At 39.4% G+C, this 26,988-nt stretch overlaps 1 protein-coding gene across 2 annotated transcripts in view; it reads left to right on the forward strand.

The window, feature by feature from the left end:
* LOC129353727 (protein sidekick-1-like) overlaps positions 1-26,988 on the forward strand; it is a 355,296-nt gene that overhangs the window by 246,944 nt on the left and 81,364 nt on the right. For both annotated transcript variants that reach the window (XM_055023085.1, XM_055023086.1), the window contains exons 14-19: positions 413-549; positions 1,579-1,726; positions 13,506-13,646; positions 16,010-16,191; positions 19,368-19,483; positions 24,466-24,661. In XM_055023085.1, coding sequence (XP_054879060.1) covers positions 413-549; positions 1,579-1,726; positions 13,506-13,646; positions 16,010-16,191; positions 19,368-19,483; positions 24,466-24,661 — 920 coding nt within the window. The remainder of the gene's footprint in view (positions 1-412; positions 550-1,578; positions 1,727-13,505; positions 13,647-16,009; positions 16,192-19,367; positions 19,484-24,465; positions 24,662-26,988) is intronic.

A 26,988-nucleotide genomic window follows, 5' to 3' on the forward strand; every position in this document is an offset into this window, starting at 1 on the left:
AAAACTATATTTATATTTATAATTCAAAACAAATCACAAGGTGCTTCAACAAACAGAATAGAAAACAGAAAACTATAAAATAAAAAATCCATGCAGACTGAAACAGAGACATTTTTGCCAACTTTTAAAGAAGCTTCCAACTCAGTTGATCTCTGTGCCAACAGAAGACAGTTCCAGAGAGGAGAAGGCTCTCCTATAATTTTCACTTATGCAAACTGGTGTCTGCTCATGTAAAGCTCTCAAGTCAAAACTAGGATTATGAAATGCACTCAAAAATATACCGGAAGATAAAGTAGCTACATTATCAGTGGGGAGAATCTGTGTGTTTGGTGAAGATTATTCAAACTGTCATTGATTAAAACAGAATAAAACAAGTGTACTGTAAAGCTTAAACCTATTTCTGTGTTTTCAGTGAGCTACCACACTCTCCCCGCTCCCTAACGGCTCGTCTCAATGACTCAGACTCCCGCTCTGTCCACCTGTCCTGGCTGCGGCCCTTTGATGGAAACTCCCCTCTTCTCTACTACGTCTTGGAGCTCTCAGAGAACAGTAAGTATGTGTAGATATTTTAATGTGTCAATCCTTGGGTATCTTTTATGGTTCCTGAGAGGCAAACAGCTGTTTGCTAGCTGACTACCAGGAAGCGACATGCACTCAAATGTGCTCATTTACAAGAGATGTACATCTGGAGAACAGTGTTCAAGCATAAACGCACAGGGTGCTGCTGACCTCCTGTTTTCCAGCATTTCCTTATCCCTCTTGCTGTCTTTCTCTTCTGAGTCCTGGTCTCTCAACCACATATGTCTTAACAGCATGTTGGCTCTCTTTCAAATAAGGGAGGGAGGGAATCAGGGAGAAGAAAGGGGGACGAAGCAGTAAAATGACATATGAAACAGATGGGAGAGAGACGACTGCAAGCTGAAAGGGATCTGCTCAACCAGGCATTATGCACGAAACTGTAGAATTGGTACTTATGGACAGATATCAGTTGAAATCCACGTTTTGAAAACTTTCTAGGAGATACACCTGTACTGATATTATTTAACAGGTGTTACGTTGAAACAACAGTGATGAACCAAAATTATCACAACAGAGCAGGGAAATAATGCGGCAATATCTGGGGGAGATGAAGAAAAGAAGAGGGAGTTTAAATGACTGGTCGATCTCTGTGGAAAAACCCAGACTGTGAGAATGGATTGAAGTTTTTGAACACTGATTAGATTTTTTTTTTCACTGAGAGTCCACAGCAGAGAAAATACAAGGGACTTTAATATCAGACAATGACGCTAATATGCTGGGCTTGTTCACTATCCTTCCCACTTACACTGATCCCCAGGAGGCTGGTGCGATAATAGGGATAATAGTGGATCTGTCTGTTGTTTATTCAGCCAACAATAAGCTGGAAACAACATACCATGCTTCTTAACTTATCCCCATAATTCCTTTAAGGTTTCTTTTTTGTTGCATTCTCCTCCACACCTAGTCTTGTTCCAGTCCTGGATACAATGTCCCATGTCCCTGTTTGTCCTTCCTCAGCCAGATGCCATCAGTCTCTAATCTCAGCATGTTGTTGTCTAGATTCTCCATGGAAGGTCTACCTATCTGAGGTGGATCCTGCAGTGAGTGAGGTATCAGTGGGCGGACTCACACCTGCAAGAACCTACCAGTTCCGACTCTGTGCTGTCAATCAAGTGGGAAGGGGTCAATATAGTGCTGAAACACAGAGGTAAGAGTAAACATGTTAAGGAAATGCTCACTTAATACCCAATGTGTAGGAAAATTGGTGTTCTTTTTCTCAAAGTGCAATGATAAGAAATTTAAATTTCTTATTTAATGAGTACTTTCTTCTGTTTGGGAATTGCCAGGGAATTGAAATAGTTCAATAGAAAGTCATTTAAACCACCCAATACCTCCGAGCACTTTTCCTTTTCTGACATTGCATAGATTCATCTATTGGATTCAATCTTTCTCATTATAATCTTTAAATATCCATACTCACTGTTTCTATTCTTCTCTGTATTTCCATGCCACTCTCTTTCTGTTGGAGACAGAAACTGTATAGTTAGCTATGTAATTATATTAACTGCTCTGCTTGTTTGTGTGAGAATGCATACAGTGAAATTGTAATGCAAACAGATTACTTTGCAGATGTTTTATGCATGTGTGTATAATTGCATTTATAGTGCAGGTATAGACTGCTATCTGTGTGTCCCAGCAGACAAGCACTGATTTTGGTAATTATAATTCTAAGGCACTGATGGAAAGGCTTAATCGGACCAGGTATAGAGGGAGGCATTGTCTAACGTCTAAGCATGGAGCAAATCCCTGATAGTCTGTTACCATACAGCAGATGTGGTGCTGCATTATGAAACAGGCATACACAAACACTATCAAACAGAGTCTTGTCCTACTGAAGATACAGACCACAGACAGATCCCAGTTGTTATTCTGCCAAATACACTCAGGAGAAACAGTAGTTCTTAGCATTCACATACCTCATTCACATACCTCAGATTGCAATCTGCTTCTGGTTTCTCTTCTTTATGTGTTCTGCTGTTTATTCTTTAAATGTTCTGAATCATTTTCCCTAATCATGTTCCTACTCCTGTAGCAGGAGGGGGAGCATTTATTAATATTACTTCCATCCTTCCTCTTCCTCTTGTGTTCAACAGCTGCTGTGCTGTCTAGTCCTCAGTCCAATACTTGTTGTTGTAGGCCCTAGAGAACAGATTGGATGGATCTTCTGTAAATGAAAGACTGGCAGGCAGACAAGTCATCTTTGGTCAGTACCTCAGAGCAGATGGACGCGTCTTTTCTTCAGCATTCATTTAATACATAAACAGGCACGTCCTCCTTTCTATCTGCTGGATGTTTTGCTGGATAAGACGCACATACAAGCTGCCATTGATGCCAAGGCACATAGTACAAATGACACTCAGGAAGACTGAAGCGAAGCGAAATGTCCCGCAGAAGCTCTGACTGCCCCATGAGAAGGATGACAGAATGCATTAATACGGATGGAGTGAGGGAACAGGGCATGAAGCGAAGCAGAAGCTTGGAATATTAAGAACAGAAAGCCCTTATTGTCAGGTTCTGTGTTTTTCTGTGTTTAATTCTGAGTTTCTGTGTCCTGAGTTCTCCTCGTTGTCCTGTCTTCCCCTTGATTGTTCCCAGGTGTGTCTTGTTCTCCTGATTACCCTCAGTGTATTTAGTCCCTCCTGTGTCCTTTGTTTCTCGTCGGGTCCTTGTCGTTGTCAGATTGTCGTAAGTCCTCGTTCTCTTGACTTTGTTTGCCGCCTGTATGACTAGATGCTACCGGTATGAGCCCTGGCGGAAGCACTGGAGGAACACTAGGGGTGCTAGCCGTGCTGCCTAGCCGCAGACTACTTTGGCGTTGTTTTTGTGGACTATTTTCATTAAATATTTCATCATTCACCATATCTGGGTCTCCAGCGCCTGCCTCATCACCTCCAATACACCACTTCATGACAGTTATTTAAGTTTGAGCTTCCAGCTGCTTCAACATTTATCCAATTTGTTCCGATCATAATGTAGATCTTTATCATAAAAATCTCTTCTTTTTTTTAACAATCACAACATTGGCTATGTTCCAAAACTACATTTTACAGAAAGGAGTTCCCATGGATACTGTAGCAATAAGAACTCTGTGAAAATGCTGTTTCAAAGTTTTATTGTTTTCCATGCACAAATTTATGGCATGTTCTTCCACCATTATTATCTGTAGAAATAAAGCATTAGCTTCTGAAGGACAGATTATTCTTGAGCTTCAGGATTTGTAATACATAAAAGCATATAAGCATTGTTGTACCATCTAATATCCTAATATTGATATTCTAAATACATGTTATTGGGAATATACACTCACCAGAAAATGTACTAGGTACACTTTGACAGTACTAGGTTTTACCTTCAGAACTGCCTTAGTTCTTTACGGAATAAACTGAACATCAAGTTCATTGAACAACATGAAAACATTGGCTGCAGGTCTTCCATTCTGCGATGCTTCATAGGTACTGTATTGGATTTTTTTTTTTATAGACTCCACAGATTTTGTGACATCATATGGACATTTAGCTGACTAATGCAACATGAAAACTGTCTGGTTTATTTCAGAATTCTCACCAGTCCAGTTCAGTCTGCTTTAATCAAACTCCAGTTAATTTTTCAGGGAAGCCTGCTTCGTTTTTTGTCCTTTGATGAGAACAAAAAAGCTTACACTTCTGTGCCTAAAAACCAAGGTCTAGGTTCAGTTGTCAAGCAGACCGGAAACCACTCAAAAAACAGGAAGTGGACTACAGTGCAGGGCATTCTGGGTAAATACAACACTACAAGCATCTTGATACAAAGGAAGTTATGCTCTTGATACAAAGGAAATTATACAAAGGAAACAAAAACTTCTTCAGAAGTTTTTGTTGTGTTTCCACCAGTGCTTTTTGGAACAGCACTACCATTAGGTAAATAGGTTTTTCAAAAGATTTGGTTTATTTAACACAGTGTCCAGATAGAGAAGCTGAAAATGTAGCAAATGTTGCGAAATGCTGGAGTTAGACCAAAAGTAGTTACAAGAAAGAATAAAGCCGCACAGCGGCGTCACGCAACCCTTGCAGCCAAGCACCACTCTGGACAGGTTCTATACATGACAACAAACAAGGCTGAATGTATGATACTGCATGTATCAAACACACTATTCAGTTTCTTGAATTAGTAAAGTGCTCCGTTAGCTTTACAAACGTTGCAGGCCTGATGGACTCCGTTAGCATCGTCCTCGGAATAGCAGTTCTAAAGATGGCTGCTCCCAGAACAACCACAAGGAATGAATTACTCACCCCACCGCGGGTTACCAGTTTTTAAACAAAAGGCAATAAAACTGCTCCAACTGCGGTCCGTTCCGGCTCACGAGCGTGGTTCGGGTCTCCAGCTCCAAAACCTAAGCAAAACGTTGAGCACGGTCTGGTTCTGTGTTTCCATAAACCAGGCAAAACCTTCAGGAAAAGTTAACAGCTCCAACTAGTTAGCAAAAAAAAAAAATACAGTCTACAGTGGAACAGGGCTAACCTCGACCATGAATAGCAGCCGCTGCCTGTATGTAGCAGCTTACAGGCACAGCTCCAGTACAGTTCAGTCCATCACAACCAATCAAATTGCTTAAACTTGATTTTGCCCTTGACTGACCAGAAAGGTAGGAACAAGTAAAATTGATGCATTTACTGACGGTAGTAAATAACAATTAACAAAATGCTACTTTTACTGCATGTTTTAAGCCAACAAAAATGACCTGAGGGGTTACATATAACCTCTCAGGTTATATATACCTCTTTCCTATTGGAAATGTCATGGCAGACGCTCTCGCGAAGTTTCCATGCCCATCCGTCCATCAATCTGTTTGTCATTGGTGGAATAACACTGACCGGTAGTAGCAAATTACTGAAATGGTTTCTAAACAGTGACTGCTGATGAATGATGACCTTTCTATTATTTTTAATGAAAATGAACAAATGTTTTTAGTCTAACCCACAAAACAAAATAATAAAAAACAAAACAAAACCGGATAACGTAATGTTAGCAGGGTTAAGGTGATGTTATCAACTGACTATGTAAATGTGATCACCACTGTTCTATAGCCATAAAACAGGATAGGAAGTGTGATGCAGCTGTGATCTTGCATTTGGAAGTTATTGAACCTTGATGTTTCATAGCGAATAGTCAAAGTTAGGTTTAGCTCAACCACACCCACATGCTTTGATGTTGGAGAAATCCTTTGATAAGAGTTTGCTGAGTGATTCTGAAGTCTGTATCTGAAAAACTGTGGGATGAGTTCAATCAGATATGACATTTATAAAAAAGAGAAAATCACATCTTTGATCCAAAATGGCAAACTTCCTGTAGGGTTTAGATCATGGCTCCAAGATACTGACAAGATACACATGTGTACCAAGTTTCGTAACTGTAGGTTAAAGCATGGCTTGTGGCTGATCATTTAGAGTGTTCTAGGGAGCGCTATAGAGAAATTAGGCCATGCCCACCAAATTTTGTCATGGATTCCTGTTGGGTAGTGGATAAGGATCCATTCAAGTGAGTTTGGAGCCGCTCGGCCTGAAACTGTGGAATTGAGAGCCAAACGTATGGCAATGGCGTTACAGGTCACTTTGCCACGCTGCCACGCCCACCTGCTCCATCGAAGCTGATCGGGGTTGGAATCCACAACACACCAACATGTCTTCTGTCTCTGGACACAGTTTTATGTTGATGAGGTCAAAGGGGCAAGATAGCAACCATTCACAGTAAATATGAGACTTCCTGTTCTCAGGGGGCGTGGCTTGAAGATGTCATCATTCGACCATTGGGTATTGTAGGACACCCAATGATCAATCACAGTAACTTTGGTGCCTCTGTGAGTTTTTGTGTAGGATGTATAACAGTTTATTTTTTCATGGTGAGTAGGTGAACTTTGACCCCTGGTATCCCTCCTTTAGCAAGCTCAAAAACTCACCGTTTTGATAACTTTAGATGGGACATGCCTTATGAACAGATTGACCAGGTTTGAAGCCAATCAATCAAAATCCCTAGGAGGAGTTTGATCAAATGCAAAGGTTGTAAACAGCAAAAATGGGCTCAAAATTGGACCTTCAATCCAAAATGTCCAACTTAGACCATGGCTCCAAGAGACTTTTTGTATGTCCTGACAAGATACACATGTATACCACATTAAGTAATTCTAGCTTAAAGCATGCCTTGGGGCTGATCATTTAAAATATTCTAGGGGTTGCTATAAAAACATTAGGCCATCCATCCATCCATCCATTTTCCGGTCACCCTTCTCCCTAACGGGGTCAGGAGGTGCTGGTGCCTATCTCCAGTTGCGTTCCATGCGAGAGGCGGGGTACACCCTGGACAGGTCGCCAGTCTGTTGCAGACATTAGGCCACGCCCACCAAATTTTGTTATGGATTCCTGTCGGGGAGTGTAAAGGAATTCATCCAAGCGAGTTTGGAGCAGCTCGGCCCGAACCTGTTGAATTCAGAGCCAAACGTATGGCAATGGCTTTACAAGTCACTTCACCACACCGACACCCCCAGCTGCTCCATCAAATCCGGTCGGGGTTGGAATTCACAAAACACCAACATGTCTTCTGTCTCCGGGCACAGTTTCATGTTGATTAGGTCAAAGGGATCAGATAGCGACCGTTCACAGTAAAACATGACACTTCCTGTTCTCAGGGGGCGTGGCCTAAGTAATGTCATCATTCGACCATTGGGTATTGTAGGAGACCCAATGATGATCAATCACAGTAACACAGTAGCCGATCAATAGAAGTCTCTAGGAGGAGTTTGATCAAATGCGAAGGCTGTAAATGGCAAAAATGAGATCAAAATAGGATCCAAAATGGCGGACATCATGTGATACATGCACTATGACATTAATTGTAAATTCTGATCATCTTGGGGAGCTCTACAAGTGTACCAAATTTCATGTCTCTATAATGAAGTCTGAGAATAGCAAAGGGTCCTAGGTGGCGCTGTTGAGCCGTTTCTTTTGCGATTTTTGGAAGTACCTTAAAATACGAAAATTTTAAACAGGCGCTTTGCTGCTCGGGCCTAATTATAATAATAAAAAGAAGAAGAAACAGTATAAAAACAATAGACCTTCGCAGTGCTTTGCTGCTCGGGCCTAATTAGTTTAAGGTTGTGTACAATTAAAAGAAAAAGAAAAAAACATTCATAAAAACTGTTTTTTAACAAGTTTGTGTAAACCTCAGAACCATTTTGAGTGTTTGTTTATTTACAGAAGTTAAAGCCATGGTGGCATGCTCAGTTTGTTTTAAACACTGTACGTTTTTCTCAGTAATCATAACTTTAAATGATCAGAATAAACTGAGAGAATTACAAGACCTTGAAAATTTGTAAAATTTCTATAAAAAATAAACTGATGATATGCTTATGTTTTACACTGCTGTTGGAGAAAGATATAAATTATAGATGTTTTATTATCAAATATATCTACAACCAGTGGTTTGTTTGGCCGTCACAAAAAGTCACAGTTGCCCATAAAATTATTGTCCTGGTGTGTTTGGCTGTACAATATTTCTGCAGCTTTAATCTATATCTTCTTATTGTTCTGTGTTCATAAAAACATTATTCAACAGGAACTTAATATGATAACAGATGGATTTATTTATGCAGGTGAATATTCTATTTTAAGTTTATTCATACATTTATTTACCTCTCAAAATTGTATCCATTTATTCATTTTTTTCAGCAAAATGTGTCATTGATCACAGATGTGCTTTTACTGAAAAAACATTCGTAAAGCACATAAGCAACTGTAAGTATTCTCAGCTTCTGGCTCTGATTTATTATGCTGAGAGAATATGCTGAAAGTGTCTCTATTTTTGCCTGACCGAGTCTCTTTACAGTCATCCCTCTCTGTTTGGGATGACAGTAAAGAGGCGAATCTACTCAACATTTAAAGGAGACAAGTGTATCTGTGTCAAATGAGGCAAAAATGAGCCCATCTATTTAAGCTAGTTGTATCAAGTCACAGCTCACCTGTGTCTGAGTTTGCTCTCTGTTTTATGTTGTTTGCATTGCCCTAAATTTATATCCACTCCTTTTCCTCATGCAGGATGTGAACTGAATTAATCTGATGTGTTTGAACATGAATATGCCAGGGTTCCTATATCATCTAGAAAAATCTGGCATTAAGAACATACTGTGTAGAAAAATGTTGTCTTTTTCAAGGCCTAATTTTATCTTATATTATCTATGTTGAGTTGAAAAATCTTTGCATGTTCTTTTGTATAAGAACACATCATTTCTCTGTTGAGAAATTATTGAATGCCTAGATTGTACAAGGACTGTTTCTCTGACTCATTGCACACAATGTCGCAAAGAAAAAGTGACAAATACACAGAGCCAACATGTTTTATACAATGAATGATTTGAAAAAAAATGACAATGATTGATCAAAAGAAAGGTGGGGGGAATCTTTGGTTTGGTGAAGATATCTTCAAGAGGTTCTCCTCTTTCCCGCCCCTTGCTAGTAAGTGTGTATTTTACCAGGTAGGTTGTCAAAGTACCCCCCCAAAACACCCTTCAAAATGGCAAAATGGAGACGTTCTTGACCAGAACATCTATAATGTAAACATTGATTTTAAAAAAATTCAAAAGAAGAACTGTTAGTAAAATTAAACATTCTTTTAATGTCCTTTTGTGTCTTGTTACATTAGCTTAATGCCTTCAACTTCTAAGCAGATTTGGTTTAGATGCCAAACAAAGCGTTTACAAATTAAAAGGATCAAAATGAATTTTTATAAATTAAAGTGATCAAATTTAATTTTTACAATTCTTTTAGTGCCGATCACGGGCTGCATTTAAAGAGTCTGTATTTTTATGTATCTGTAATCTGTATTTAGTGTCCAGCTATGATAAGACTGCTATTGATTCTAAAATAAAGCTCATGTAAGTCTGACCAGATTTAGTGAGTCATTCATTTCCTCACTGCTGAATCAGAAGGCTGCCACAGCATTGTGAAATTTTCATCATTTGTGAAATTTTAGGTAAATTTGTTATTCTTAAATACACTGTAAAAAAATAGATCGGAAATGTGACATTTTGACATAGATAATTTGCAGGAATCCTAGGAGATGCCGTATCCCAGTAACAATATGAGCTTTAAAAACCATGGTATATTTGGATTTAGCAAAAAACAGGCTTTAAACTATTGAGAATGACACAAATAGAAACTTTTCTCAAATCCTTGTGCACAGGAAATGAAACACATGCACAGTCACTCTGACACATTTTTCCTCACTGCACTTCCTGCAGGAAATGTCCTCTTTTACCAATAACAAGGGACATAGAAAGTGTGTCTCACAGCTTTAAGTTATGGACTATGTTGATGGGTTGCTGAACATGACTGTGAAGGCTTTATGATGAGATGAGGAGCGTGAACTTTTAAAATAACAGATTAATTAGATTCTGAACTATTTACAGATTCTCTGCCTTTCAAAACTGCTTTTCCTTTGAAATTCTCAGATTTCATCACATCATAATGGTAATTCAAAACACTTTTTGAATTTTAGGAAAATTATCAGTAGTTTTCATGTTCTTTTTGTGACAGAATGGACCTGAGGAAATAATCACACCCCGTCACCTTTTCACTTTATTTAAGGACTGTAGACTGTACTCCTAAGTTGCACTTCTACTGATATATTAAACTGCAGTTACAGCAGTTCACCACCAGTTGGCACATTGACCACAGTGAGCACGCTTGACTCAGTGAGCCAACGGCAATTTGGTGCAGTAACGGCTGGTCAGCGGAGGTGTTCACTGTCGCTTTTGTTGTCAACAGTCAACCTGCAAAAATCACACTGATTAAGTGTGCAACATTTTTACAAAATAAAATCTAGTAAGTTTCTGTACACAACCTCATTGAGCCCAATAATACACATCTTACCCAAGAAGGGTAAGAGCAAACATGGAGAAGTTTAAAGTAGAATTAGGTTGTAAAACAATATCTCAAACCTTGAACATCTTTGCTCTCTTGAATTAATGGTTTGAAGATGGAAAGATAATGGCATTACTCCAAACATACCAAGACTTAAGTGGACCTAGAGATAGATGATAATTATGAGTGGCAACCAAGAGCCTTGTAGTAACTTTTTATTGGTTGCAATAGTCTCCCAGTAAGATCTGGCCATTATAGAAGAGCAAATATGCAAGTGTGGGCCCGTGACAACCAAACTGCACCATGGTGACCAGGAAAATTCAGCTGCAGTAGGCTCCATTCAACCACAGGAAGGTTTGCAAGCAAATATCGCAGAATTAAACTAATGCAGCCAAAATGTTACAATTTGCACAGAAACAAATTTGGCCATTTTTGACTTATATCTGCAAAAACGCTTGTTTTGTTATTTAGTTTCTCTGAAAAAGTGGTTCTGCAAATTGTAATTTTGGGTGTAAAAGTTCTATGCATGGGAATAATGTTGCAAAATGTTATTCCCAAATTAAAGTTGTTTGTGGATATTTATTTTGTGGAATTTGTGTTTCTGCTTCTAGTGTAAAGTCAGTCATATGTTTGTGTAGCATAAGTCTATCTATTTGTTTGACCTTGCATCATCAATTGCTGTCAAAAGCAGCTGTACAATTGAAGATTATATATGTCCAATTTGTACAGAGCTGTCTTCATTCCAATTTTGTTCAGTGTGTGTTTCTATGTGTGCTTGTATGCCTGAAGCACCTGGTGTCTGACAGTGCCTAACCTAATGAAAGTAAAGCACAGCTGTAAAACCACTGGTCTGTGCTATATATCCGCCTGCACAAGTTTCTTGCTAACAGCTTTCTCATCCCTGCTTTCACGCAAACATGTAGATCAACATGCTCATTTATAGACACATACAGAATCAGGCACATGAAAATAAGCAGTCATATCGCAGTTAATGGTTCGATAACTTAACGAGAATGTTTCGGGGGAGAAATAGAGGAAGCAAGTGGATTTCAGGGACAAGGTAATGTAAACCGCAAGACGCAATCCAAGGAAGGGAAACAATCATCAATGTAACAGCCTGTCTTAAACTAGGGAGAAATGTGTGTCTGTATGATGATACAGACACACGTGTGTGCGTGTGCATGTGTGTGTTTGCACATAAGGCTCTGATTATGTTTGCTGAACTGCTTACAGCAAAGCCTGTGCGCTTTACTGGTCATGTGAAGGCTGCAGGGCCTTTTCTACCCTGAAGTTTGAGGGTAGAAAAGGGGAAAGGAGATGAGTAAAAAGATAGAAGCATGAAATAATTGAGGCCAAAGGAGATGTATAAAAGGTGGAAGTTTGAAGATTGGGTGGGAAAAAAAATTTGAGAAGTGTTTCAAAATGTCAACGTAAAAAATAAGGAGACAGTTTGGAGAGACAGAAACTGAGCAAAAGCACCAAGGGATCATACTGCCTTCCTCAAAAAGACAAGATCTTTGCTCGTTTTATACTAGAGTTGATTTAACTATGTGTCACATTGTGTTGCCCATTTACTGCAACAGAGCTTATGGGCTGAGGTTGAATAAGATCAAATTTTCCAATATAAAATCCATTTCCTTTGCGTTCCAAAGTTTTCTTGTTTTTAAACATATACTTGAGAATACTGAAATATTACAATTCAGTTAGTTATGTTGCACAGCATTACATCACACTGATTATGTAATACCAAAGGATCTGGATCAAGTTGTTCTACCATTTCATACTTAACAAATACCCAGAAAATGTTCTGTTGTATCTGGCACTGAAATGTTAGTAGCAGATTCTTTAAGTCCATTAAGCTGTGAAGGGGGGACTTCATGGATCTGACTTGTTTGTCCAGTACATCCCCACAGATAGTGGAATGGATTTAGATTTACCAAGTCAAACCCTCAAACTATCCTAAAACAAATCCAACAGATATCAGATAATACAGTTCCCTGGAAAGAGGGGAATATTTAATGTGTAGAAATATTTAGGTAGGTTGTTATAGGAAATGTAACCTCCCAATGTTTTCCAGCAGAACATTGCAAAACATATCACACTTTCTCTTCTGTCTTGGGTTCTGCCAGAAGAGCATTTTTGTTCCAGTAAGTGATGCACACACACCTGTCATCCAAGTGAAGTAAGAAAAAATGTTATTCATCAAACCAGGCTAACTTCTTTTAGTTCTCTGTAGTCAGGTCTGATGCTGATTGGTCGTTGGTGCTCTCCATGGTGTACAGTGCTAAGCACCTATTGATATGAAATTACATAATATTAAAGCACACAGCCCAGCCTACGCTCCTCACATGTGTCAGTGAACCTTGGCCACCCATTAGCCTGTATCCAATTCACCACTGTTTCTTTCTTGGTCGAGTATTATGAAAAATTGACTTTTATAAGCTTTATATTATGTCACAATGTTATTTCCTCATAAAAATTATACCTGGAGTGTTGCTTTTATTTGAGGAGTTTTTGCATCTCCTGTGGCACCCATGCAGGGCTGTCTAAATGCTTGGAACTGCAGTTTCTGGCCAAACGTCCTTTCTCAAAAAGCACTCCTCCCTGTGCCTAGTGGCAGCAATTAGAAAACACCTGGTGGAACTGTGCATCTTCTAAGCTAATCATAGAAACTACTTCTCATTTTAGAGCTCATAAATTATCTTTGAGAACCCTTTGATGGTTGAAAATCACTATGTAAGTGATATGGATGTATGCGTCCATGCATAATGGACGCATTGTCGCGATGACTTGCTGAAAGCAGAGTGTCAGATAGAATAGGAGCTTCCTGAAGAAAGAAAACCCAACTTTCATAGTTGCAAAAAGAAAAAAAAAATGAAGTCACTGTTTATTCTGTTACTGAGTAGACTGTAGCTGTTTGACTCCACAGTTGGACTTTATCTGTAACATCCCAAAGAAACTCATTATAAGTCTGATCAAATATGTTGTCTGTCTGCTTCTCAGATTTTATTCCTTTCTTCGTTTCTGTGTTTGTCCTAGGATGATGCTTCGAGAAGAGGCGCCGAGTGCTCCCCCTAATAACATTGTGGCCAGCGGTCGCACAAACCAGTCCATTATGGTCCAGTGGCAGCCTCCTCCAGAATCCGAGCTTAACGGTATTCTTCGAGGATATGTCCTAAGGTGAACCCACACCAAACAAACACTGTAATCTTGGTCTGGTGTAAATCAGTCTTTCACCCAAGAGGGCGGGGTTCGAATCCAGTCTGGGTCCTTAAGCTACCTCATACCATGAGAGATAACAAGATGCGTAACATCGCCCGGCCAAACAAGGTCTGCGTCAGGTGCTGGGGAACCAGAGCACCTTGATGACAAATGGGCTACTGGAACAAGACGGAAATGGGCGAGAGGTGAAAACTTGGATCTGTTGGAATGCTACTACTCAAGTAACCATAATCAGAGAGGTTACATGCAAAGACAAATGCAAAAAGGAGGAACCTGGATGTCAGAACTGTGGGGACTTAACTACAAGTCCACACCCAGAGAGGGGATATGCGGCCCCTATGAATGAAACAGAGCTGAACGAGACAGCTGCTGAGTGAAGTACCATCAGAAAGTTTGGGTCCAAACACCATCCTAAGAGATAATTACCAGAACAGACTTATCACTAATTCAGGAGCTCAGAGAAGAAACCCGAACAAAATATAAATGACTGCTTCAATAAAGTCAAAAACATGCAATCAATAAATATGTATATGAACTACTTAAAAAAATTATTCCACTTTTATTGTAAATAGTAGATGATAAATGGATGGATATTAATTATCAGCCAGTGAAGATGTTTTCTCACTTATAGAAAATACACAGATCAGTGGTGAAGTTCTCTCTAATGGCACTTTGATATATATTTGGAATAGAACTCGCTCCGCACAATGTAAAACCACACATGGTTGCATACTTTCACATGCAGAGAAGAGTGCTCTTTGAGGATGTTGCTGCTGTCTTTGGGCTGATCTCCTCTTCCGTAATGTCTACCTAAAGTATGATACACTGTCTGTGTAATCAGACTGTCATCAGCTGTCTCAAACAAACATTTGCATAAAATTGTAGTTGAAGTTATCAGGTTTTTATTCTACTTCACTGGCTGCACTTCAGAAATCAGTTAAAAAACAGAATCATGCACTTAGACATCCCTGCTGTATCATTTCAGCTTTGTAGAACACTGCTCCACTTCCTTCTTTCTTCATCTTTTGAATTCCATTTTCTTCTTGTTGTGTCAGCTGCCAGCTTCTCACTCTTTTCTACCTATTTTTCTATTTTCTCCATTTTCTCTCTCTTTTCTGTTGACCCCACACCTCCTCGTCCGCCTCCTCTTCGTCTCCGAAAGTGTCAGGTGGAAATGGGAGGGAGAGAGGTTATCTTCTCTCCTACGCAAAGAACTGATGTTGGCCCCCTGTGCATACTCAGAATTTGTATTTGTCAGTGTGTGTGTGTGTGTGTACAATGCGTATGTGTGATCAAGTGCTGATGCAGCCAGTGAATCGTTGGAACATCCTGTTATAGAGAATAGGTGTCATATTAAAATGCTGACATGGGGATTATTGTTCCATTCAGCTCTATCAGATATGAACAATACTGAAGTAGTATTGCACTTCCCTTGTCTCTTGGTGGGTTATCTAATCTTTTGAATGAGCGTTTAAATCACATACTAAACGGAATTAGAGATTGTCTTTAGTGATCTTTAAAAGGTCTTGACCTGTGCAGAAAAGACCCTTTAATAAAATAAATGAAGAAATACACATGATAAATACTGGTATGAAATGTTTATAACAGGAATCAGTTTCTTGATGAATCGCTGAGGCAGAAAAACCACCAGGTCTAGCTGAAGCATAAATTTTGGTCTGGAATGTTTGAAGGAGGAGACTGGTATGGGAAGATCCTGTTTGAGAATGACCTTTGTTCTCTCCATACATTTGCTTTTGGGTTTGAACAGGTCTCAAAGACGGTAATAAAAATAACTTTAAACAGCCCTACAAGGGGAGGACACGCCTTCAAATGCATATATTTAAATTAAGGGAATACACCTCCTTATAAAATGTCTGTTTTACAGCAGAAAAAACGAATTGCTTTGTTTGCAGCCGTGAGAGCAATTCCCAAAAATGCATTTTTTTGTCTCTCCTATTGTGTTTTTCTTTCCAACTCGTTGCAGGTAATTGTATGTTTGGTTATGTGTTTGGACTTCTTGATAATCTGGGTGTAATGCTGATGTGACATTCTATATGCATTGAATTCACTGGATAAAACTCTAGATATATCTGAAGTTTGATGTTGAATGGTTGTTCTCTGTGCTTCCCGCTGTACATATGGAGTCGCTGGATCTTGGAGACTAGAGGAAAATTAACGAGCCAAGTAAATGTATTCCTCTAAGTTCAACAGTCTGCCACACAAGAAATGCTTAGGAATATATCTGATCAGTTTGTGAATAAAAATGGATTTCAATATCCTTCTGTTATAATGCATTTACAAGCTGTTATGTGTGTATTTAGGTACCGTCTGGCTGGGTTGCCGGGGGACTACCAAGAAAAAAACATTAGCAGCCCAGAGACTAACTACTGTCTGCTGAAGGACCTCATCATCTGGACTCAGTACCAGATCCAGGTGGCTGCCTACACAGGAGCTGGCCTGGGTGTCTACAGCCGGCCTGTCACAGAATACACGCTGCAGGGAGGTTGGTGGAGATGCACACGCACATTTTCATTCCTCATTTATGCCTCTCACACCACATATACAGTTTCAATCATCGCTGCTTACAGAAAAACATTGTGTTGAATTTATTCAGCAGGACTCCAGGACATGCAGTAATTTTAGTCCTGCACCATTGTGTCTTTAGATAAGATACAGTGGGTTCAAGTACATTTGATGAACTCCAAAGGGCTGCAATGTACCTGACAGACAAAGATGATGTAATGATGACATGATCCACTCCTCTCACCTGTTTTTAATGTTCTGATTCTTTGACTGACAAGTACATGCTGGCTCTCTCTGCAGCTTCAAAAGCTTTCAGTATTACTCAGCTTTTAGAAGAGCCGGTTGATGCTGTTCTGAGTTATATTAGAGTTGCCCCTGAGGCATCCTCTAGCAGCCAAAGCACTTTTCAGTCGACTGGGAAGAGACCCTAAGGGCGACCAAGGATGTGCTGAAGGGATTCCAGTTCATCTTCCATCTGGCTAACAAGCAGCAGGAGACGCGGCGGGATTGAGGGAACTGATGGTGAAAGGGTTTTCCAACAGCTCCATAGATATAGAATCTGACAGATAATAGTGTGTTTATTTTAGGAAGCATGGCTGCTCCCAGGAATACACATTCAACTCTATAAAAAAATAAATCAGTAATGTGAACAAGGAAGGAAATATAAGTATGAAAGTAAGAAAGATGAGCAGAAATAGTTTTAAGGTTTAATTTTCTTTAAACATGTTCTTTCATCTTGCTGATTTTTACTCCAATGGTATATTATAATTAATAAAGATGAGCAGATCCACTCACATGTGAACATAGAACTCACACTCATCATTACAAATTTGGAGACAGGTTTATCGACTCAGGAGAGGGAGTTAGACTCAATAATTATTCTAATGTCCTTTAATGGTAGTGACTGTGATGAATTGGACATTTCCTCCCTCTCACTGTCTCTGAGAGGATATGGTTGAAGTCTGTGTTAAACTCTGATAACATTACTTTTCTCCTGCTCTCTCACAAGCGGCCTCAGGAGTCGGCGCATACTAAGATTACCCCGAAGTGCATAGTTTAGTGTTTTATCTGGAGCTGTGAACTGCGAGGGGCAAAGAGCCACTCCCTGGGAGCAGGGTCTTCATGGCAGAGACTGAGAGAACATCTTTAATTTCAATTAATCTCCTGTCTGCCTCTCTGTCCTCTTATTCTTTCTGTCGTTTCTCATGCCTTTCACCATTGCAGAAGCTTTTTGAATATCATTCTAGCCTGAAGAATCCGTTTGTGTGTTTTCTTTATAGATGCCAGTGTCATACAGCCACTTTAGTTAAAAAAAAAATCTGATTTAAAGGGCATTCCCTCACGCAACAGCCAGGCTTTAGAGTTGCAGTTAACATGTAATCACTACGACATGCCCACAAACTCACATACAGGCACACGATTAACGGTCACTCCTCTCTCGCGCTTTCTGGGTTTAATAGTCGTTCATGATGGATTTTCTTTCTCTGCCACTGCCAGCTGCTCTGGTAGGTTTCATAGAGCCACTACAGACTGACAGTTAGATGTCTGTATAGCAGGAGGATAGTGAAATACTTGTATTTTGAATCTTTTTCATTAATAGATTGTACTGACTCTGCAAAGTGTTTTCTATTCTGCTTCAGAGTTTCAGAGCATTGCTTTGATGTTAAAACTCTAGTTTTTGCCTTGTAATTTTTATTGTGATATGTTATTAGAATCCTTTATTTATACAGAAAAAAATCTCTTGACTCATTGTCTGTAGCACACATCGAAAAAACAACAACAAAAAAATCTACTAAATGAGCAGAAAAAAATACTGAATTATTTTGAGTCATTAGAGCCTCTCACCTCTACACGAGATACAACCAGTTATGCACATCTACAGAACTAGGTCTTATTCTTCTTTGTAAAATACATTAATCTGTCATATTAGATGAAGAATTTTTGTTAAGCATCAGTTTTCAACTATTGGCACAGGTTGTCAGTGGGAATTAGGTCTGGACTTCGACAGTGCCATTTTAACACATGGATATGCTTTGATGTAAACTGTGCTGAGCAGTGCAGAGCGAGTAGTTACCCTGCTGCCAGATTCTCCCACCTGAACTATGGATTTCAGCAGCTCCTCCTTAGATTACAGATTGAACTTTAACCTGTCTGCTGTGTTCCTGGATCTTCAATTATGCTGGTTGTTCTTTAATGTTCTTTAACCAATCTCTGAGGCCTCCACTGAACAGCAGTACAGATTGTCTCCATTTACTTAGGTGATTTCTGAAGACAGTTGCTTTTGATAGATTTTATTGACGGGTATCAGAGCAAAGCTGACTGAGTACAAATGCATGCTTAACTTTAAATTATTATTCATTTGAATAATTTACTCATTTATTTTTGTCCACAATTATCCACTCTTCTGTGTTGGTCTATTGCAAAAAGTACCCAGAAAACACAATTAGGTTTGTTGATATATGGATGAAAATGTGGAAAAGTTTTAATGGACATGCATAGTTTTACAAAGCAGTGTGTCATATTTATCAAAATTTAATAATCAAATGAAATCAAATAATACCTTTAAAACAATGTTGACTAAAAGAAGTATGTGTGATGTCTGATATAAGAATTGTTTCAGATAAAAGATGCAAGTGTGGTGCTGAGTCACTGAAGTGCCTGTTGCAAGTTAAGATGTTAATATGGATAAAATGTCAGATTTTTATGAGATTCAGTCTGCTTTAATCAGTAATGGTGCTGTGTGTTGTGATGTCGAACTGATTAATGTGAAAGGATCTAACTGGGTTCTGGACCCATCATTGTTTAAACCCAGTTTGTAATAAATCATTATTAAGTCATTTCATAGGCAATAATAAGCAAAATACATAAATGCAAATTGCAACATATTGGATCTCATTGTTTAGAGAAATTAGGTCATCTTTCGACTTAGCACAAATGAGTTGGTCTGACATTTAGGTTCTGCAGTATAAGCAGATATTTTTAATTAGAAAAAGATCTGAACAGGACATAAAATATTGAATGATGGAGCTGTAGGAAATATTCACAACTAGGCTTTGTTGAGAAATCCAATGGAGTTTTTCATTTTTTTTACCTCTTAACTTACATTTTTACTTCCTGTTATTGAACTACTTATTGTGTATGTGTACCCCTGTGCAGTTCCCACATCACCTCCACAGGAAGTGGAAGTTGTGGCTATTAATTCGACCTCCATCCGTTTCACATGGAACTCTCCACCTCAGCAGTTCATTAATGGTATCAACCAGGGGTACAAGGTAAGCCCTGAACATGTGCTACACTCCATACTTTCCTCTTGTATTGTGTTTCCTAAAAAAGTACAATTCAGATCTTAGGATTTTGTAGTGATAGATTTTTTTCCCTAAAAGAAATACATGTACAATTTACAAATTTCTTTCTTAAAAATGTATCAGTTTAAAATTGCCAAAGTGTTGCTGGCTGAAATGTTGCTTAAAAATATTCAATATTTTATTTTATTTTATTTTTTTTGTCAGAAGTGTGATTTAAGTTGGTCAAAGCTACAAGATGTAGTTTTTGTAGCTTGTAAAATTCAACATCAATTCTATAGGGTTAAAACACAGCAATAGTTATTGTAATAAGAGTGTTTTAACATCTGTTCGTTTAGTTTTCACTCACAATTAAATGTATTCATTTGCAAAATACACAGAAACACATAGGCTTGATTTGGTAACAATATGTCTGATATCTGAGCAGAGCATTTAACAAACCACTGGTTTTCCAAAGACGATTAGGGTTCACTCTGCTTTTTCTTGTTTGTGCTTATTAGATCAACTGAGCACTAATTCTAAGTTTATCTTCCCATAGTGAGTGTACTTCACTTTTACCTGGCAGATGAAAGCATCTCAGGTACCAGCAGTGAGACCTGGACCACAGTTTGAGACTCTTGAGTCTGCATTGTAAGATTTCAAGATCTAAAACCAGCAGCGCTATTATCAGTATTTATAAATAACTTATTATTTATCAGGTCATTTATCGTGGTTGATGCTCCTAAATAAAGATTTTTTTTCAAAGTTCAAAAGAACAGAACATTGTTGCAAAATGGGTGATCTGTGAGTGTATTTATGTTGGTCAATGTTTGGAACAAAAATACATTTTCCAGGAGTTATTACACAATGGTTATTTCTCAGGACCACTGGGCTGTTGTTTACTCATCCACTCAGCCAAGCTCAGTCTGGGGTCAGTTCCAGGAAGAAATAATGAGTGCTTCAGAGGAGAGATAGAGATCATTTTTAGGAAGCAGAACAGGAAGCACAATGAGTGCAAAGGATGAATTGTGTGAGTAATCCTCATGTACCAGTTCTAGAATTGGATTTAGTTGGGCCTGCATTGTGGCACCATACCCCTCCAAGGAACTGATTAACATGACAAAAAGAACGCATCGCATTCTTGCCGCACGTCACTGAAAGTGTGTGTGGGGGTCTCTGTTTTACAGTGAGGATATTGTTGTCTCTCTGCCTCAAAAAATACTACATGGTTTTCTATCCTTTTTCATGATGCTTTCTGTGAGACGTCTTGGGAAGATCCAACACTCCAAATCCATGAAGCTTTTCAGTGTGTGTGCGTGTGCATCTTTTTGAAAGTATAGTAGATAATATTAATTAAAAGTGAAAATGAAGCAAAACCTCATCTCATTTAATCTCCCCCACACATCACAAACTATATATAATACAGTTAATAACATAGCTGTAAACTCGTCGCAAAGAACCAAAGTCTCTCACAAGTTTCCTCTCTTCTACTTGCACGCCCTTGGAAGTGACTTTACTCGGTGCAGATGTAGCAGTTGTGAAATGGATCACACAGGACTCAGGACCTGCGTCAGTTTATTCCTATAACACAACGTGGGACACACTCAACCATCGGTATGGCACACATAACCAGTCAGATCCCAGCAGCTCAGCAGCTGTGTAGGCAGCTTCTGCCCTTTTTACATTAACCACAAATGGAATAAAATAAAATAATCAGCATCAAAGAAATATGTTAATGCATAATGCTAATATGTTAATGCATAATGCAAAATAATATAAATAAAAATCCAAATTATAATACAAAACACAAAATTTTTACTTTATGTAAAATAATACATATAAAGTAATTAAATTTAAAGCTATAAAACTATACCAGAAATCTGTGCATTTATTACATACCTATAACACAACGTGGGACACACTCAACCATCTTTATGGCACACACAACCAGTCAGATCCCAGCAGCTCTGCAAACATTTTAGAGGGAAAACTTCAAACAACTTTAAAGGGCAACAGTTTAATTCTAACCAAAGCTAAAGTTTTTTTTAAGAAACATAAAGACAATTAACATTATAATTTATGCAGCACAAAAGTCTGAGAACAATTATGAACATCATAAACATCACTAAGAGTGAGGGGTAGCATTAGGACATCTTACCAGCAGTTGTGTAGGCAGCTTCTGTCTGGCTGCTGCAGCTACCTCACAGAACCCCACTCTATGCAACATCAATAACCACCCTCCCAGAACAACATCAGGAACCAAAAACAACAGCCATGTCAACTCAACAGAAAAATGTTTTGAGAAGGTTCATAATAATTATAAAAAAATAAAATCAGCTCAGCTACACAGAGCTAATAACATTTACTATCTACTTAACTACCTATCATAAATCTTTCAGTCTGTCTGTCTATCTATCACCCAGTCTGCTATGGGCACTTTACTCTGCTGTTCATGCTCTTCAGCAATTTTGGAGTATCGATTTCAGCCCAGCAAAAGATTCTCACATGACTATATCAAGGAAAGACATGAAGCCTCTCAGCACCCTTTGAATGTGGAATAACACATTCCACAGGGTGCCTGAGGATATGAAGTCAGCACTTTTTTCAAAGTACCCAAACTACACTATGCAAAAAGGAAATCATAAAAGAGGACCTTATTTTACCATGACAGCATTGGTGCTGTGGTGTACCCTGCAGGTAGTGGGAAGAGCAGCCACTCAGATGTCTCTGGGTATCACTGGGTCTTTTGCTATGAGATTTATCTGTTTCCGTTTTGAAGACGTTTGCACTACAAAGTAGAGTAGTAACAGTTTGAACCCACGGGATGTAGTTTTGTTTGAATCCTTTATCAGACTTCTACTATAGATTTGCTTAAATGACAGATATAAACATCTTGATCTGCTAATGTAATTTTAATTATGTAAATCCTCACTGTAGGAAGTTTTAGTTTTTCTTCACTGATCAAACCATGTGTTTCACCTGCTTGTAGTCTCCCTGCAAGAGACAGGAGACAGATGTAAGCACAAGGCTCACTGTTCACCCTCACCTATAACCAATCTACACCATCCCCTCCAAACTTATTTCCAGTACATTTAAAGATGTAATAAAACCTCATGAGAGAGAAATCTAGACGTACATTATACCATGTGGGGTAATTCTACAGTCATAATTGTCTTTTTAGTTAATTCACTGGCGCCACATTTTCTATTCACGTCCATTTGGTTTATTTTCATAGTGCTGATTACATTAAATTGAGAGACAAATCTGACTTTTATGGAGACAAAATCTATTCAGTACAATCATACAATCAGATTCACATCTAGTTAAATATATTTCAATGAAAGTGTCACTGACATAATAAAACCACTTACATTATCTATTATCTATTGCACTTTTATTCTGTGTACACTAAAGCTTTTAATAATAAATATTTCTCACAGACTACTTTAAACGCAGAGTGTTTCTGTATTGGGTCAAACACCGGGTCAATCTAAGGTGAAATCCACAGAAGCAGAGAAAGTTGTGAACGACTGAAGCGAAGATTTGAGAGTTTTATCTGTGGTTTTTGAGGATGAAGCTAATTGGAGGGATAAAGAAAAAAGAGCTGCTATTATTGAGGAAGAATTTTTGAGCCATATTCATCAAGCAACAATAACTATGTTTCTAGGGAAGAAGGGTCTGACAGAAGTTTTGTAGGTGGACATCTGTTGCCTCCAAATCATAGTAATAAGCAGATGTACAAATGTAATAATTATTCGCGTGTAATTCTGATTTAATTTGATCTGGTTACTTTAAAGTAACTTCAAATTTTATGTGCTCCAGCATATTAATGTTCTGATCATGGTGTTTATTATTTGCCTTTCTATTCCTCCTATTTCCAAGTCTTGAATCTGACAATAACTGTGTAATATTTCTATTAGGTGTGTAGCAAGATCTTGATGTATAAGATGTCATGATATTGAAACTAAATAATATTTCTCATTTGTTTCGTCAATTGGTGGAAATGTGTAAATAATTCAAAGTACAATTAGGCACAGACTATTAAGGAAATAGGCTAATACATTTTTTTAAAATAATGTCTATAGACATTATGTCTATCTTCCCCTCTATTTCTGGGAAGATAGCTCCCCAACACCCTGTATGGACCAGCTCCCTCTGGTTAACACTTTTCCAAAACAACTATGAGCAATTCAATATACATTTGAAGGCAAAGTTTAAGTATGTGTAAAAGCACCATCTCCTCACTCTTAACTGTGGCTGTTAAACACTTGAAAGCCTGATATTTGGACTGAAGAGAAGAAAGCGCAAGAGAAGAACCAGGGTGGTGGGAGGTATAGAGAGGTGTTTCAGACATCTTGAAACTAACCTCAGTATAATTGTGAGTAAGACATCAAGTGTTAGCTTGTTATCTTTTCCTAAGGAGCTTCAGATGTTGCCAACCCATCTTAATGTTGATTGGGGGTAATCACCAATTAAAGCCTGCCAGCATTCGCATTCTTTCAGTTTGCTGTTTGGTAATTTAGAAACTCCAACAAGAGTGCTGTTTTTTAATCTAAATCAAACCCTGACTGTCGAGACAATAAATCTTTTACTAGGTTTATTGTTGGATGGATAATAAGAAACTGTTTTTATTATTAGCCGTTTTTATGACTGACAATGCTTACTTGGTACAATCAATAAGCAAATAATTAGAATTCGAATAACTTTTCTTGGAAGGGGAACCTGAATTTTTTTTGCTGTTTGTTATTTTTAAAATAATACAAAAAGATTCACCAGAGCTTGTGTGGAGACGCAATTATGTGTGTGTGCTTACAAAATGCAATTTGAGTTATTCTAGAACTGATTCTCTGACCTGAACCCCCCGTGACAAATAAAAAAATGTAGATTGAGAATAAATTACTGGTGCAGGATTCTGATAAGAAGTATTAGTTATTGTTTATGTCACCTGCAGTTATTTTTCTAAATTACCACAGCTCCTTGTCTGGCCGGAACAATCTCCTGAGGAGGTTAGAGTGGTAATCATCACTCCTGACTACCCGAGCTCCCGGCACACAGGATTAGTCAGCGGTCTCAGGAAGTTCACCTGGTACTACGGTTCAACTCTCTGCTTCACCACACCTGGAGATGGCCCCTGCAGTGCACCCACCCTTCTTCAGACACACGAGGACAGTAAGTGTCATTCGCACATTCAGTGTATAGCTGAAAACTGTACATTTCAATATCCTAATAAAATATACACATACTATGAAAAGATATCCATCCATCCATCAATCCATCTTCTGCCGCTTATCCGGGGTCCGGTCGTGGGGCTACCCCCACGACCGGACCCCGGATAAGCGGCAGAAGATGGATTGATGGATGGATGGCCTCCCTTCTTAGCCCTCAGCCCTAAGAAGGGAGGCCCAGACTTCCCTCTCCCCAGCCACATCCTCCAGCTCCTCCAGGGGAATCCCGAGGCATTCCCAAGCCAGCCGAGAGACGTAGTCCCTCCAGCGTGTCCTGGGTCTTCCCCAGGGCCTCCTCCCGGTGGGACGTGCCCGAAACACCTCCCCAGGGAGGCGTCCAGGAGGCATCCTAACCAGATGCCCGAGCCACCTCAACTGGCTCCTCTCGATGTGCAGGAGCAGCGGCTCTACTCTGAGTTCCTCCCGGATGACCGAGCTTCTCACCCTATCTCTAAGGGAGAGCCCAGCCACCCTACGGAGAAAACCCATTTCGGCCACTTGTATCCGCGATCTCGTTCTTTTGGTCATTACCCACAGCTCATGACCATAGATGAGGGTAGGAACGTAGATCGACCGGTAAATCGAGAGCTTCGCTTTTTGACTCAGCTCTCTCTTCACCACGAAGGACCAGTACAGCGCCCGCTTCACGGCAGACGCTGCTCCAATCTGCCTGTCGATCTCCCGCTGCCTTCTTCCCTCATTCGTGAACAAGATCCCGAGATACTTGAACTCCTCCACTTGGGGAAGGACATCTTCCTCGACCCGGAGAAGGCACTCTACCCTTTTCTGACTCAAGACCATGGTCTCGGACTTGGAGGCGTTGATACTCATCCCGGCTGCGAACCGCTCCAGCGCGAGCTGCAGATCACGTCCCGATGAAGCCGATTGGACTGCATCATCCGCAAAAAGCAGAGATGCAATCCTAAGGTCACCAAAACGGATCCCCTCAACACCCTGGCTGCGCCTAGAAATTCTGTCCATCAAAGTAATGAACAGAATCGGTGACAAAGGGCAGCCCTGGCGGAGTCCAACCCTCACCGGGAACGAGCCCGACTTATTGCCGGCAATGCGGACCAGACTCTGACACCGGTCATACAGGGACCTGACAGCCCTCATCAAAGGGCCCGGTACCCCATACTCCCGGAGAACCCCCCACAGGGCACCCCGATGGACACGGTCAAACGCCTTCTCCAAGTCCACAAAGCACATGTTGACTGGTTGGGCCAACTCCCATGCACCCTCCAGGACCCTGCTGAGAGTATAGATCTGGTCCAGTGTTCCACAACCAGGACGAAAATCACACTGCTCTTCCAAAATCCGAGGTTCGACTATCCGACGGACCCTCCTCTCCAGGACCCCCGAATAGACCTTGCCAGGGAGGCTTAAGAGTGTGATCCCTCTATAATTGGAGCACACCCTCCGATCCCCCTTTTTAAACAGGGGGACCACCAACCCAGTCTGCCAATCCAGGGGAACTGCCCCCGATGTCCATGCGATACTGCAGATATATATATATATTTTTTATTACTGTCTGATATTAAATGTGGCTAATTCTTTCCTGTTTCATGTCAGTTGAGATTAGTAAAATTATTTCATGACTTTTACAGAACATTGTGAACAGAGAGGAAAAAGTGTGAAGGCCTACAAATCAGACTCAGAAAAGTTCCACCCGTTCTGTCAGGAGGAATAGGCCAAAATTCCAGGAAACATATTTGTCCAAAGGTAATTCAGATGCTAGAGAAATGTATGTAAATTTCAAAATTTGAGGAAAAAAAATTATTCCAACATTTAGCAAATCTTAAAAAAAGTAATCCTAAGTAAGATCAGATAAGCTTTGGAGAATAAAGCAGACAAATAAAACATATCTGTCTCACCCACCGATTAGAATCAAACTAAGTACCTGCTTGTTTCTGAACCCAGCTGTTAAGTGTAATACCCACCCGTGTCCACAATACATTACAAACCACATTCACCAACACTTTTTCTAATCTTTTGGGGTCTTATTTTCCTTTCACTCCCATCAGTATTTTTTTGTCAAATTTCTTTTGTTCCTAATTTTCCTGCCACTTCTGTTCAATCCGCTATGTCTTTTTAAGGGGAATTGATTCACATGTCTTCATGCGTGCAGGTATTTATAGGCCACTGTTCTACGGATAAATATAATAGCTGTGTACAATTCCAAGAGCACACTCTCAGTCATACCATCAAATAAACACAATAGCCTTTAGGCAGACAGACAAGCAATTATTAGCAACCAGCGATTATTGACTG

This window comes from Poeciliopsis prolifica, unplaced genomic scaffold (assembly GCF_027474105.1).
Source record: "Poeciliopsis prolifica strain line A6 unplaced genomic scaffold, Auburn_PproV2 SCAFFOLD095, whole genome shotgun sequence".
Classification (NCBI taxonomy): domain Eukaryota; kingdom Metazoa; phylum Chordata; class Actinopteri; order Cyprinodontiformes; family Poeciliidae; genus Poeciliopsis; species Poeciliopsis prolifica.